Source organism: Marmota monax, unplaced genomic scaffold (genome assembly GCF_021218885.2).
Source record: "Marmota monax isolate L192 unplaced genomic scaffold, Marmota_monax_Labrador192_F-V1.1 WCK01_AAM20220418_F8-fsc00051, whole genome shotgun sequence".
NCBI classification, from domain to species: Eukaryota; Metazoa; Chordata; class Mammalia; order Rodentia; family Sciuridae; genus Marmota; species Marmota monax.
The window spans coordinates 14,657,899-14,670,823 of record NW_026695202.1 but is presented as its reverse complement, the minus strand read 5'-3'; the positions used below and the strand labels follow the sequence as shown (position 1 = coordinate 14,670,823).

At 55.8% G+C, this 12,925-nt stretch overlaps 1 protein-coding gene across 1 annotated transcript in view; it reads left to right on the top strand.

Moving 5' to 3' along the window:
• Efcab6 (EF-hand calcium binding domain 6) overlaps positions 1-12,925 on the top strand; it is a 192,422-nt gene that overhangs the window by 152,057 nt on the left and 27,440 nt on the right. The window contains 1 exon segment of the mRNA XM_046429560.2: positions 2,419-2,610. Coding sequence (XP_046285516.1) covers positions 2,419-2,610 — 192 coding nt within the window.

Below are 12,925 nucleotides of genomic sequence, written 5' to 3'. Positions count from 1 at the left end.
AGGAGCCTCCGTAGCTCTGCAGACAGCCACGCTCCTTCCCGGGGAGCTCTCACGGGCCGGGAACCCTGGTGAGATTCTGAGTCTTTTCTCTTGGGTCACAGCCTTGGACGCTAGGGCTGACGATTGGACAGGAGGGAAGTTGAAGCTCAGGATGAAAACTTGCCAAGGTCACGTAGGGAATGTGAGTTAGGAACTGGCTGTTGGGTAGAGAGAGAAAGGGAATCGTCCTGGCCCTTCTTTTCCAAGTCCAAGAGGTTTGAAGAATTGAAGTGCTGAAGATCTGTAACTGATTTATTAGGAGGATCAGCTCCAGTGCGCTGGGTCTTGAAGGAGCCCAGGCCGAGAGCCGCTGGTGATGTGAGCTGTCCATGGACACCAGTGTGGCGCGAGGCCCAGCCAATGCTCGCTCTCCACGCTGGAGATCTGAACTTTGTGTGTGAGTGAATCAGATCCCTCTTTTCTCAGTGTGGGTGGGGAAAGTGGGCTCTGGAGTCCAGGGAGAGGGGCTGATGGGCTTCTCACACTGAGGTCCATGGATGGGGAGAGGAGCAGGAGGCCAGCATGGCCCAGCTGGCTTGGGAAAAGCCGGTGGTCTCGGCCTGCGTCCTGGAGAGAAGCAGGGTCAGCACCTCGGGGTCTCGCGTGGGCAAGTAGCTGTGTCTTTGATGACTGTCTAGAGAAAAATTAGTGTGAGCAGGTCATGGGCCAGAAGAGAGCCCAGGACCACACCTGCTGCCAGAGGCCTCCCTGCCCAGTGGTCACCTGGAAAGCTTATGGACAGCAATCCAGGCAGCATGGCCCTGTCCCTGGCGAGCACGTGGACTGACGATGGCCCTACATTGCGAGCCAGGTCTGGACGTCCTCCAGGAGGCTGTGAGTCTCCTGCTGCCTGAGGTCAGCACACTGTTCTGGTTTTCAAAAGCATTGTGCAGGTCAGATAAACCCCAGTTCAGATGGCGGGTCCCTTCTAATCTAAAGTGCCACCGCTTGACTCAGTCAGGTGCTTCCCACACTGAGGTCCGTGGAACCTGTGGGAGGAGCCGGGTGCTTGTTTGTGGGAAATGCGTCTTCTGCAGTGAGGGGCTGGGCAAGGGCCAGATGCCCCGGCCGAGAACACGGAGGTGGGTTGGAGGGGGAGAGGGCCAGGGGGGGAGAGGGCCAGGGCGGGCGATGCCATCAGAGAGGAGGCAGGTGTGTGTGTGTGAGTGTGAGTGTGTGCGTCTTGTTTGTGGAGTGACTTAACAGTGCCTTCTAGCCACCACGACCTTCTGGCACCTCCTCCCTGCGGCTTGGAGGCAGGGCTTACCGCAGGCCCAGGGGGGCTGGGATGGTGGGGCCCGTGCTGTCCTCTAAGGTCCTTGCAGCACCAAGCACTTGGTTTGCAGTGTCTATTTCTATGGTCATTATCCTCGGCATGTGCTGGGAGCCGCCACGGGCAGCAGTGAGGCCACCCCGAGTGCAGGCCACTTTTATAGGGAGGCCACGCCCGGAAGGTGGGCAGCAGAGCCCAGTTCAAGGCCGACCCCTGACTCCAGGGCCAGGGCCCCCTGCCCTGCTGCCTCACGTCACTGCAGCCAGAGGAAATGTTGAAGCTCTGGGTCATCCTCTGCCGTGGCTTTGGCCACACCTGACCCCATCCAGGGTGTGCCTAATGAGCCCAGAATGAAAACCAACCACAAGAGGATTTGGTTGGGGTCTACAGGCACATTAAATTTCTTACTTAAAAAAAAAAATCTTAATCTACCACTTGATACAGATTTCCTAGTGCGATAAAAATGAATGATTTCATTTCGACAGATGGAAAAAAATGTGCTTTCTTTTTATAGCACATTTTTGCACCTCTCAGTGTGACTACGGCACTGCTGGATTTGCAGTGGTCCTCAGCCCCTCAGCATAGGCTCAGGGCGGTGCCATCTTCTCGGGATGCGAGGCCCCTAAGGCTCTGGCCCAGGCTCGGGGCCAGGACAGCAGTCTCAGTGTGAAAGCCCGGCTGGGGACAGGTTTGGTAGGGAGGGACCCATCACCCTCCCCCAAGGTGTTCCCCAAGTCCGACATCGGCCCGAGCCCTGCCTGATGCCCTGCACCTTCCCCTGCTATTTATGCTTAAAGGATCTAGAATCTAATGGTCCAGGGACCTGAACAAGTCACTCTGTCCTCTGTAAAATGGAGTCCAGGAGGCTGAGGAGCAGTTCCAACAGGTTTCAGGGCCCTAGACCAGGATTCCCCTGCCCCTCTTCCTCCCAATGTGAACGGCAGTAAGAGCTGATTAGGTGAATTTCCTCTGGACCTCAGAAGCCCTCCGTCCACGGTGGAGAGTCGCTCTCGTGCCCTGGCCTCATCTGCATTCAGCAGAGACAGGCTGAGGGTGATTCCCCTGTTGTGGTCACTTGTCATCAGACTCTTCTCTGCTCTTTTCAGGCATTTTCTGCCCTGGATAAAGAGGACACCGGTTTTGTAAATGCCACGGAATTTGGGCAAGTCCTTATGGACGTCTGCTGCCAACTATCGGACAATCAGTACCATTATTTTTTGAGGAAACTAAGAATTCATCTAGTGCCCTACATAAATTGGAAATATTTTCTAGAGAACTTCAGCTCTTTCCTAGAGGAGGTAAGGTGTCTGCAATACATAAGTGTCTTTTTATGAAAATGAACTGAAATTAGTTTTTACAAAATGGTAATTGATTAAAACCACATCAGATAAATTGGCAATCACCTCATGTAATAGCTCATTCTAAATGAAGAATTGGTGTGAATTCTACATAGAGTATTAGAAGGTGAAAATATGTATCTTCTACTTTCCTGTAAAGTTTTATTTATTTTATTTTCAAAAAAATCTTGGGAGCTTGCTTTTGTCAGGTTGTTTTAGAGTTTTAAGGAATCTTAGGTCCTAGAAGATGATCCGGTGTCCAGAGAAGCAGGCCTGCTGTGGTCCCGGCCCTGGGCTGTGTCCTGGTGAACAGGGAGGCAGAGGTGAATGTGGAGGTAGGGGTTCTGATAGGGCAACAGGAGGAGAGGCCCTGGGAAGGGCAGTGAGGGCATCCTCTAGGACCCGAGTCCCTGACACCTGTTCCTGTGTACGTGCGGCTGCTCTGGGTGCCATTGGTAATGGGGTGGCCGTGCTCAGCTTCCCTGATGCCTCCACAGCTCCCAGTGTGTGAGCATTGACGATGTGCCCCGGCCTGCTGGGCCCTGGCGCGTCAGATGTTCCAACTCTGGTGCCAATCTGGTGGTTGGTACGGGCAAGTGATTTTGCACGTGTCGGCTGTCTCGGTTTCACCGTCCACAAGTACCGGGGAAGTTCCCAGTCCTCTGTTGCCGCTTGAGTTTCAAATACCTTCTCCTGTCTGGCCTGCGTCTGCTCCTTCAGTATCGTGACTGCGCTTTTCAATGACTGCTCTGTTGTGATTTAAAACATTAATTGTGGAAATTTGAGGAAATATACAAAAGAAGGCAGCCTCTGGAGCCCGCACTGGTGGCTGGTGAGAGCCACCTCAGCCCCTTAGGGAGCCGCTGCAGGGCTCTGGCCCTCAGGTGCCTCTCCACACAGGGGACGGAGCAGAGCAGACGGCTCCAGGAGTCCACCACCACGTGGCCTCCGTGGCAGGGACGAGGCAGGGCTCAGCTGTGGGGCTGAGTTCTGTTCTACGTGACTCACAGCCTTGGAGATGACGTTTCAATTTTCAATACGCTTTTCAGAGTGGAGATGACAATATACTTGAGTATCTTGTTGTTTTTTTATTTTTTTCACTTAACATGGAACTGTACTATGTCTCTTAGGGATTTTCCAAACACCAGTTAAGATGTCTGAACCAGCTCACTGACTACTGACTTTTAAGCCTTTTGACTTTCCCGAGCTCGGCCACGTCGTCTACTCTGCAGTGAGCGCATGTGCAAATCTGCATCCATTCTTTCTTGGAAAGAATCCAAGAAATAAAAATAGCTGGGGTCAGAGGACAGGGATATTTTTATTGATTTTGAAAGCGGCCCCTTGTATGTGTTTTTAAATAGTTTATTTATTCTTTTGGATTGAGTCGTATGAAGTCACCATTTTTAAAGTCACGAATGACTGAACGTTGACTGACTCAGGTGGCTTCGGCTGGTGTTGGAGGGGCGTGGATACCTCTCGCACACTGTTTGGAATATACTGACAATTCTGAAGAAAAGACTTGAAACACCCTGGGAACAACTGCCATCCCCTCCTGACGCCCACCCGCGCCACCCTTTCCTGAGGATGCCCTCTGGGAGGATGAGGGACACCTGGGTGTGCTATGGAGTTTGGGGACTCCTGGGGCTTTTCTGGATTCTTGCAACTATTTTATTGACGAATATTTTCAGCCTCTGCCCAGGCAGATAGTTATTGAATCGCTCTGAGAGATTTAAGAACAGGTCACTTGACACCCGCGGCCCCAGCCTGCTCCCCAAAGCCCGCACTGTGGCTGCTGCTGGCTGCTCCTGTCTCCTGCCTGCCTCAGCCTCCCCTGGGGCTTCCCCCCGGCATTCTCCACTCTGTGCCCCTCCCTCCACAGGGGGCTTGGAGTGGGCATGCGCCCTTTCACTGTGTCACCTCCTTCACTGTTGGTGGGCCCGTGTCTCCCATGGGCCCTCGTGTCCCAGGCACTGAGCAGACGCCAGGTTCAGCACGAGCACATGGAGGCAGTCCCTGCCTCCCAGGGCCTCCGTCGTGGCCAGGAAGACAGAGGAGGGGGTAGGTCACAGGGCAGGTTTCAGCATGTTCCACGAGAAGCAGAGGAGGGGCAGGCGAGGGAGCCCAGGGCCCTCTCCAGGACATGCAGAGGAGAGATGGGGTCCCTGCCAGATCGGGGCACCAGCTGGTTGGAGAAGTGGAGCCCGTGGTGGGGCTGCAGTGAGGTCGCTGAAGGGAGGTCAGCAGGGGACACTGTCAGAAGAGGTGGCCCAGGCAGCCGGTGGCTTGGGGTCCTGGGCTTTAACCAGGTCACACAGGGCTGGTCTTGGTGTGCTCAGGCTGCCTGTGAAGGACCTGCTCATTCCTGCTCATACCCTCACCCAGGAGTCATGGCGTGAACGTCCCTAAAGCTGCCTGTGACCAGTGCGCCCCACCCTGGCGGGTCCCGTGGATCGCCCTCACCTTCGCCTGCGGGTGAGGTGCCAAGAAGCAGGGCTGACTGCAAAGGAGTGGCGGTGAGAAGTGTGCATCGCCGTGGAGCAGCTGCAGAGATGGCCTCGTCCTTGTGGCCTGCAGGGCCACCGTGGGAGCCACAGAGCAGCCTCCTGATACGTGGCCTGCAGGGTGTGCTCAGAGCCCTGGGCCAACTGTACCAGTGTCTGCAACCAGCCCAGGAGGGCACAGGACCCCTTGCTGAGAAGGTCACCTGAGCCCAGGAGGTCGGAAGGTGTGCAGTCACCAGGAAAGGGCTGCCTACAGGGGGACGCCTGGCTAGGAGGACAGTGAGACCCCCACAGGAGCGACCACGAGTTCTGTCATAGCAAACAACAGAGTACTGAGGCTCCCCTGTGTCCTGTGGATCTGCCATTAGGCACAGGTGGTGGTGGCAGGGCGTCCGTCGGTGCCTCCTGCTCTGGGAGTGGGTGGGTGGGGCTGGGGACTGGCACACCATCCCAAAGCTCTCCAGTCTCATCCTGGGGCTTGGTTAATAGGAGGGAAGAGAAGTAACAACGGAGTCCTTGGTGCCTGTTCCCCGAGCTCATTAAATATGACACCAGTCTTCCCTTCCCTCGAGGGACACAGAGGAGTCGAGTAATTAAAAAGAGATCACCAAAATGTAATTAAGGCAGCCAGTGTCCCCTCGCAAAGGAGTTCACAGAGAGTAATCCCCAGCCAGACCGACTCAGCTCCTGGAGAGGGAAGAAGGGGAACCGTACTGCAGGCTTCAGGTGAGACCTGGAGGGAACTGAAGCAGGAGGAGAGAAGACAACAGTCACACCTGCTCACAGTCAACTTCTAATGCTGAGTGTAGCTCTCAATCTGTCCTCAACACCACGTGTGGCAGTGCCACGCCCCTCCCCTGTCAGGGCCTGCCAGGCGCCTCGCCTGCTCCTTCTGCCTTGAGGCCACTCGAGGCAGGTAGCACTTCTCAAGGTTCAGGGCCTGGGGTGCAGGATCTGTCTGTGACAGAGCCCGGAGCCTTCCTGTGCCCCCGGCCTCCTGGCTGTTCCTGCACACGGCACTCCAGAGAGCAGCCCTGTGGGCACAGAGGCCTGTGGCACTCCAGAGAGCAGCCCTGTGGGCACAGAGGCCTGTGGCACTCCAGAGAGCAGCCCTGTGGGCACAGAGGCCTGTGGCACTCCAGAGAGCAGCCCTGTGGGCACAGAGGCCTGTGGCACTCCAGAGAGCAGCCCTGTGGGCACAGAGGCCTGTGGCACTCCAGAGAGCAGCCCTGTGGGCACAGAGGCCTGTGCGGGTGGGAAGGCAGAGGCAGCGGCAGCCCCTTCCGAGAGGAGCCAGCCCTGGGCCCTTCCCACCGGGAACCTCACACCTTGATTCAGGATGAGAAAACTGGCCTGCAGGAGGAAGGGAGAGATGGACGCTAACACGGGCGTGGCCCCAGCGGCTTGATCAGAAAGAAAACGGGCCAGGCTGGCTGAGCTGGGAGCCTCTTCATGAGACGCCCGCAGCCCACGGCCAGTTCTCACAAGCTCCCCGCCCTTCTGGAAAAGCATTTCACATTCCAATTCTTTGTACAAAATACAGAGTATCACCTCGTTTTTAGAAAATCGTTCCTGTTTAACATTCCTTTTAAACCTTAAAGTGCAATTTCAGTATCTTCCATGAATATAAAAATAATGCTCAGAGCAGAAATAGAAATTTTAAAAGACATAGTAAAAACCCATATGAAATCTTGCTACTTTATTACCATGGAAATAATGGAATTTTTTTAAACAAAACACATGCTTATTCAATACAGAGTAATTATTTTGTCACATTTTAGCAAGCAGAGAGCCAATGAGACCTTCTCTTGCTCTGTTTATAATGTACGTATGATCTTAGAGCCATTCACTTGTGTGTTAAATAACTCAAGATGAGTTTCTTTCTGAGAGAACGTGAGAGTGTAGTTTTCAGCTGAAGAGACTGTGAAGCATGTAAAAATGTCGGCAGTCTTGTGTGGTCAGATGCTGTCCCTACTAGTTGCCATGTTGGGTGAGTTTCGCGTTAACTGACCTTTGCTTTTACTGTAGCTACAGTGGCGTCCAGGTATTTTTAATGACTGTGACAGAGAAAGGGGAGGTGTGCTCGTGGCATCCAGTGCCCACCGTCCTGTGGACTCTCGAAGCTGCGCAGCTTGCGAGGGTGACTCAGGCCAGCCTGGATGCTGGAGTGGCCTCGGTGCTGGGGCAGGGCCGCGGCTGCTGGCACTGCACCTAACACAGGCAGCAGACGCACCGCCTCAGCCCCCTCAGTCCCGGTGTTACCAGCGGCCCACCCTCGGAAAGAAGCCAGGGGACAGCATGTGCTCACCTCTCGCCCTCAGGCCCAGCCAGCCAGGGGGAGGGGCACCCCAGCCCAGGAGGCCGCTGCCTCCTCTGAGCACCAGCACTACATTGGCCCCGGTGCTGTCCAGGTAGCCACCGTGCCCAGATCTCCTGCTTTAAGCAAGCTGGGGTGACCAGAATGACACCGACATGGAAAGCTGCAGCTGGTGGGGCCACTGCTGAAGGGACCTTCCCAGCACAGTGTGGAGGCCGTATGGCCACAGCAGCTCCTCAGAGCCCCACCATGACCAGAAGCCTCTTCTGGGGCAGGGGGACATGCCCCTTCCGACCTCCGTTTCCAGCAGAGTGGACAGTCTAGGGACTGGGCACCTGCTCAGCTCCAGCGGCTGCCAACGGAGCTCTGCTAGAAGCAGGGCAGGGTGACCACCAAAGGTGGCTTGTTTTCTGATGCCCCTGTGGAAGGGTGAAAGTGGACACTCCAAGCTTGCACCAGCAAGGCTTGACCCCGTGCAGGCTGGTCACAGTCCCTGTGGCCCCTGGAGAGGCCTCTTGCAAACACAGACATTGTCGCCCGAAGCCGGCTCTGCAGGAGCCCTGCCTGTGAGGCCCAGAGAGAGGACACCATGCCCGCCCTGATTTCCAGTCAAGCGGTCGATTCAGGTGGTCAAGTTTTCTCAGACCCCTGCATTACCGGCAGAGTCGGGGTCTGCCCGCCTTTACGACCCACCTCAGACAACGCATCTGCTGCAGGTGCTCAGCCAGGCTCCCGGGCGCCGGCTGTGTGGTTCCTGCAGTCGCCGCCACAGAGCCGCTCGCCCCAGGCCTCTGGATGCGCTGTCACCAGCCCTCCCTCCTGGGACTGTGTTGGGACTCCTGATTCCCAGTCTCAGCCGGACGCTGTGTGATCTGGTAAATGGACCGTGGCACCCGCAGCCCCGGCAGGCTCCCCATGGTTCTGTCCCTCCAGAGCCACATCAGCAGCTTCTGGATAGATGGGCAGCAGACGGAGTTGCACCAGCGGATCTGCCAGGTCGGGCCCTGTCGGCGCAGCAGCCGTCACGGGGCTCGTCGCAGTGGCCGTGCAGAGGGAGCCCGCTCCACGTGGTACTGCCTCCTGCTGTCCCACGGCTGCTCAGGCCCTGGGTAAGGTGCTGGGGGAACCTCAGCACTCAGAAAACAGGAGTGAGAAGCAGAGGCAGGCAGCAGGCCAGGCCCTGGGCCCAGGCTCGTGCCAGACAGGTGGCCTCACTCACTGCTCCTACAGGATGGCCAGTGCCCCAGCAGAAATGGCTGTGGCCATTCGTGAACTAACCAAAGTTCCATCTCTAGACCAGTACTTGAAGGAGCGAGTCGACCTTGTGACTGCACCTGGCAGATTGCTGCCATCCTCTTGTCACCACATCAGACATCGTCACAGTGAGGGCTGATGGACTCGGGAGGTGCTACGAGCAGCCACTGCTGCAGGCATTCTCCTCATCCTCATGATGGTCCTGCAAGCCAAGGCTGCTATCCGTCATCAGCCCTGCTTTACAGAGGAGGAAACAGAGGTTCAGAGAGGCACAGCATTCTTCCAGGTCACCTGACTAGGAATGCCAGAGCTGGGATTAGGGCTCTGGCCAGTGCTGGCCGAGGCCCTCAGCCTCCTTCCTGTGGACTCAGAGCTGGCTCAGTGTTCACCGTTTTTTACATTTGGTGAGCCAATGTGCAGAGGGCTTTGCAGGGTCCCTAGGAGCCAACGGCGAGTGTTTGCAGTCTTTTTATTTTGTATTCCACCCTGCTCCAGAGGCTGCATGTTTAATGCTGAGTAATGATGTGATTAAATGGTGTAGAATTTATTTGGGTGGAGAAATTTATTTTAACAGTTTCACAAATGGCTTCACCCATGAGTTTATTGAATCATGAAAGGGTCGAGGGGTGGCTTCAGGGTTTCCCTTGAAGCTCTCCGCACTTCATGGCAATTGCATGCTACCAGAGGATCTGTGAGGTGGGTGTTTGCAAAGGTCTTGGCCTAGATCCTTTGTGAACATCAAGCAGAAGGTTGGAGGTGAGACGAGGAGCTGGGGGACAGGGAGGGGGGAGGAGGCGGCGCTGCTGCCTCTGCGCTGGGGACAGCCAGCAGGAACAGCCTTCTGAGGAGCTCTGGAGCCAGGCAGGGGGAAGGGGAGCCTGGGTGGGGGAGTGGCATGTGCAGCGCCGCGAGGTTGGGAGGCAGCACTTGGGGCATGGCCAGGGCACAGGGGCTGTGAGGGAGGCCCATGGCCAGAGTCTTGTGAGGAGGCTGTGGGCAGGGCTGGAGGGCTGGAGGGCTGGAAGGCTGATCTGCCTCTCCTGGCTTCCCTGGCTGGGGAGGAGGAGCATCTCGGTGTGTCGTCTTCTGCAGGGCAGAGGGTCTGGTCCGCCACTCACTGTGCTGTTGGTACTGTCTGGGGTGGTGCCTGGCACCCAGTGGCCGCGTGGGTGTCTCTGAGTTACTGGGTTCCTGTTCTGGGTGAGCTCCCGTGTTCTCATGTGTGGTGGGCCACAGGCTGGAGACAGGCAAGAGAGCTCGGCTTTGGAACAGGGTGCCCCAAGCTCCACCCGCCGGCAGGGCTGTCCCGGGAACCAGTCCCACTGATTGGGTATAAAATACGGGTCCACAGCTGCCCCCGGTGAGGTGGGGATTAGAGAAGAATCTATGCCCCGTCAGCATTACTGAAGTGACTGGACTCCCAAGGACGTTCGGACTCCACTGGCCCCACTCGTTGTACAGATGGAGGTCCCAGGCCTAGGCCGCGTGGTGCCCAGGACACCTGGAGTGGCACCTGGAATTCTGGGGTCAGAGCCTCACCTGTGCAAACCATGTGCTGGATTATGGACGCTCACCAGAACTCACTCTGGGGCCCCATGGGTTCACGTGCCGGGCCTGGGCTGCTGCTGTCCACCTCCGGATCTCAGATCCAGGCCAAGCAGTCAGCTCCCACCCAGGCTCCCCCTGGATTTCCATCTGGATTTTTAAATGTTTTATCTTTTTTTTTTTTTTCCTTTGACAGGGAGTTTTGCTGATGTTATTTTTAGCATTCGGTTTATTCACTGTAAATACAAATGAAGATACAGTACAATTAATTTCTTTTCTAATCAAAATATTTGATCAAATGAAGCAATTTTTCAATTCTTAGAAGTAATTATACCATTCTTTAAGAGGAGAGCAGGAATTCTTTACTGAATATTTCTAATTAGTATTTTTTGCTACCTGCTGTGTTCCTGTTATGTATGAAGTTTCAGGATTGTTTTCCTCCTATAAGATATCATGGAAAGAAACTATATAATTGTCTTCCTAAGTATTCAGAACAAAACTTACTATATGAAGCATGCAGCCAGTGAGCTACTAATCACCTCCATATAATTATATTCGCATACAGATACGTGTCTCTAATCTGGCAGCTGGCATTGACCTCGAAAAGCCACTTCGTACTAACTTGGGACTCAGGCAACGGCTGTCTTAGAAACCCACAAAGGTACCACAAAACGCCCTTAGAGCGGGCTCATGGTCAAGGAACACTGAGGTCTAAACGCGCTCTGTGCTATGTGCTATATGGCTACTTTTTCCCATATTCTAAGCTCACCCCCTTTCATTGCTTGTAATCAGAAATTCAGAACCATACCAGGACCTATTGCCAAGGAACCAGCAACTGCTAACGGAGGGCACAAAGTGTCTACCTGGGCTTGGCCTCCACCTCTGTGGGTGGCTGAGCTGGCCTGGGCCCAGATCTGGGGGCAGGGCTGGGGCATCTCTGCTCCATGCCTTTCTCGTCCTCCTCAGACCAGCTCGATTGCCAGGTCATATTCTCAGGGTGGTGGCATCCACACAAGCCTTTCCCAGTTATGCTCGAGCTGTTTAACTCTTTGATCACATTATATAGACAGTCCCCAACTTAAGATTCTCAACTTTACAAGTGGCGCAAGAGCAACATTCAGTAGAAGTTGTATTTTGGAATTTGAATTTGATCTTCCCCAGGCTGGCAGCATGTGGCCTGATCCTCTCTCTCCATGCTGGGCAGTGGCAGTGACCACAGGCCCTGTCAGCCCTGCGACCACGAGAGGAGACCACTGAGTTCATGGTGTGTGGCGGCTAAGCGAGGGTGCTCCCGAGGCCAAGGTCATCAGGTGCATTTGCAGCTGAGCCTGTCTTCATTTTCAGGCCTTCAGTGGCCCCACTCTGAGCTGAGGAACCCGTCTCCCTAACATGCATTGACCAAAGCAAGGCCGTGGCTGAATCCAAGGCCAAGGGGTCAGGAAGTCTTCTTTCTCTGGAGTGGGAGAAGCCACGATGTCACACGTGGACACAGGGAGAGCTGAAGAAATGGGACCAAGGACACAGGCCTACAGCACACCACCACCTCCTGCTCTGCTGCATGATTTGACAATTTAACCTCCCAGCCCCCGTCGTCCAGAGGTTTTAGGGCGCAGTTGGGTGTGACTTTACCAGTCAACCAAGAGTGAGGCTGGACCTAGCTTCTCCACTAGGAGCGTCCTGTCCAGAGCTGCCCACCCCGTTCACGGAGCTGTTAAACAGAGTCCAGGGGCTGCCAGTGCAGCCTGCCTGGGCTCAGCCAGCCCCGCGGGGCTCGCCCAGGCCGCCCGCTGGTTCTTGTCCTTGGCTGACCTGCTGGCTCCTGCCCGAGGTTTGGGTGGTGTAGGCGAGCACCCCAGAGCTTTCCCACCCCTACAAGTGCCCTGCGGCAGAGCCCCATCCATCCATCTTCATCACAGACACCGGGAGCACAGCGCCCTCCTGGGGTGGACGTGGCCTGCACATCCCTGTTTCTGCACTGACCCCCTCCTGCCATCCTCTCCAGAGGTCTCCATCTTACAGACAGAGCACTAGGCAGAGAAGAGACGGGCTGACTCAGCAAGCTAGGAGATGGCAGAGCAGGGCCCTGACTCGAGTCTGAGCCCACTGCTCAGCCCTGACACCCTGCTGTCCAGGCCCACAGCAGCCAGTCCAAGGATGCTGCTCCATGGAATGCCACATGGACCCAGCTCTTGCTCCCGCAGCATGACCAAGTCTCAGGCCTGGTTTCTCCTGGAGACACGCCTACAACACCGGGGCTGGGTGATTTGCCCCCAGGCAGTAATCCAGGGTGGACATGGTGTCAGCCAGGTGCCAGGGCTCAACCCCAGTCTGCCTGACCTCCTGACTCAGGAAAACACTCTGCCACAGCCCCAGCTGCAGCAGCCGTGGGTCTCCCACTGCTCAGGCCCCTGCTGCTGGGCCTTGGGCCTCCCTTGGAGAGGCTCCTTTTTATACCCACTTTAGGAGGAAAGGGTATTTTTCCCCCCGAGGTCACAAGAAAGAGCTGGGGCGAGCCCTGGGTGAATGGGGGGCTGTCCCGCCCTCCAGGCCTAGCACCCTCCTCTGGACCAGACTGGCCCTTGGCTGAACTCATCACATCTGAGGAGGCCACATGTGGCCATGCTGCTGCAGGACTGGGGCTGCTCTCTCCAGAGCCCAG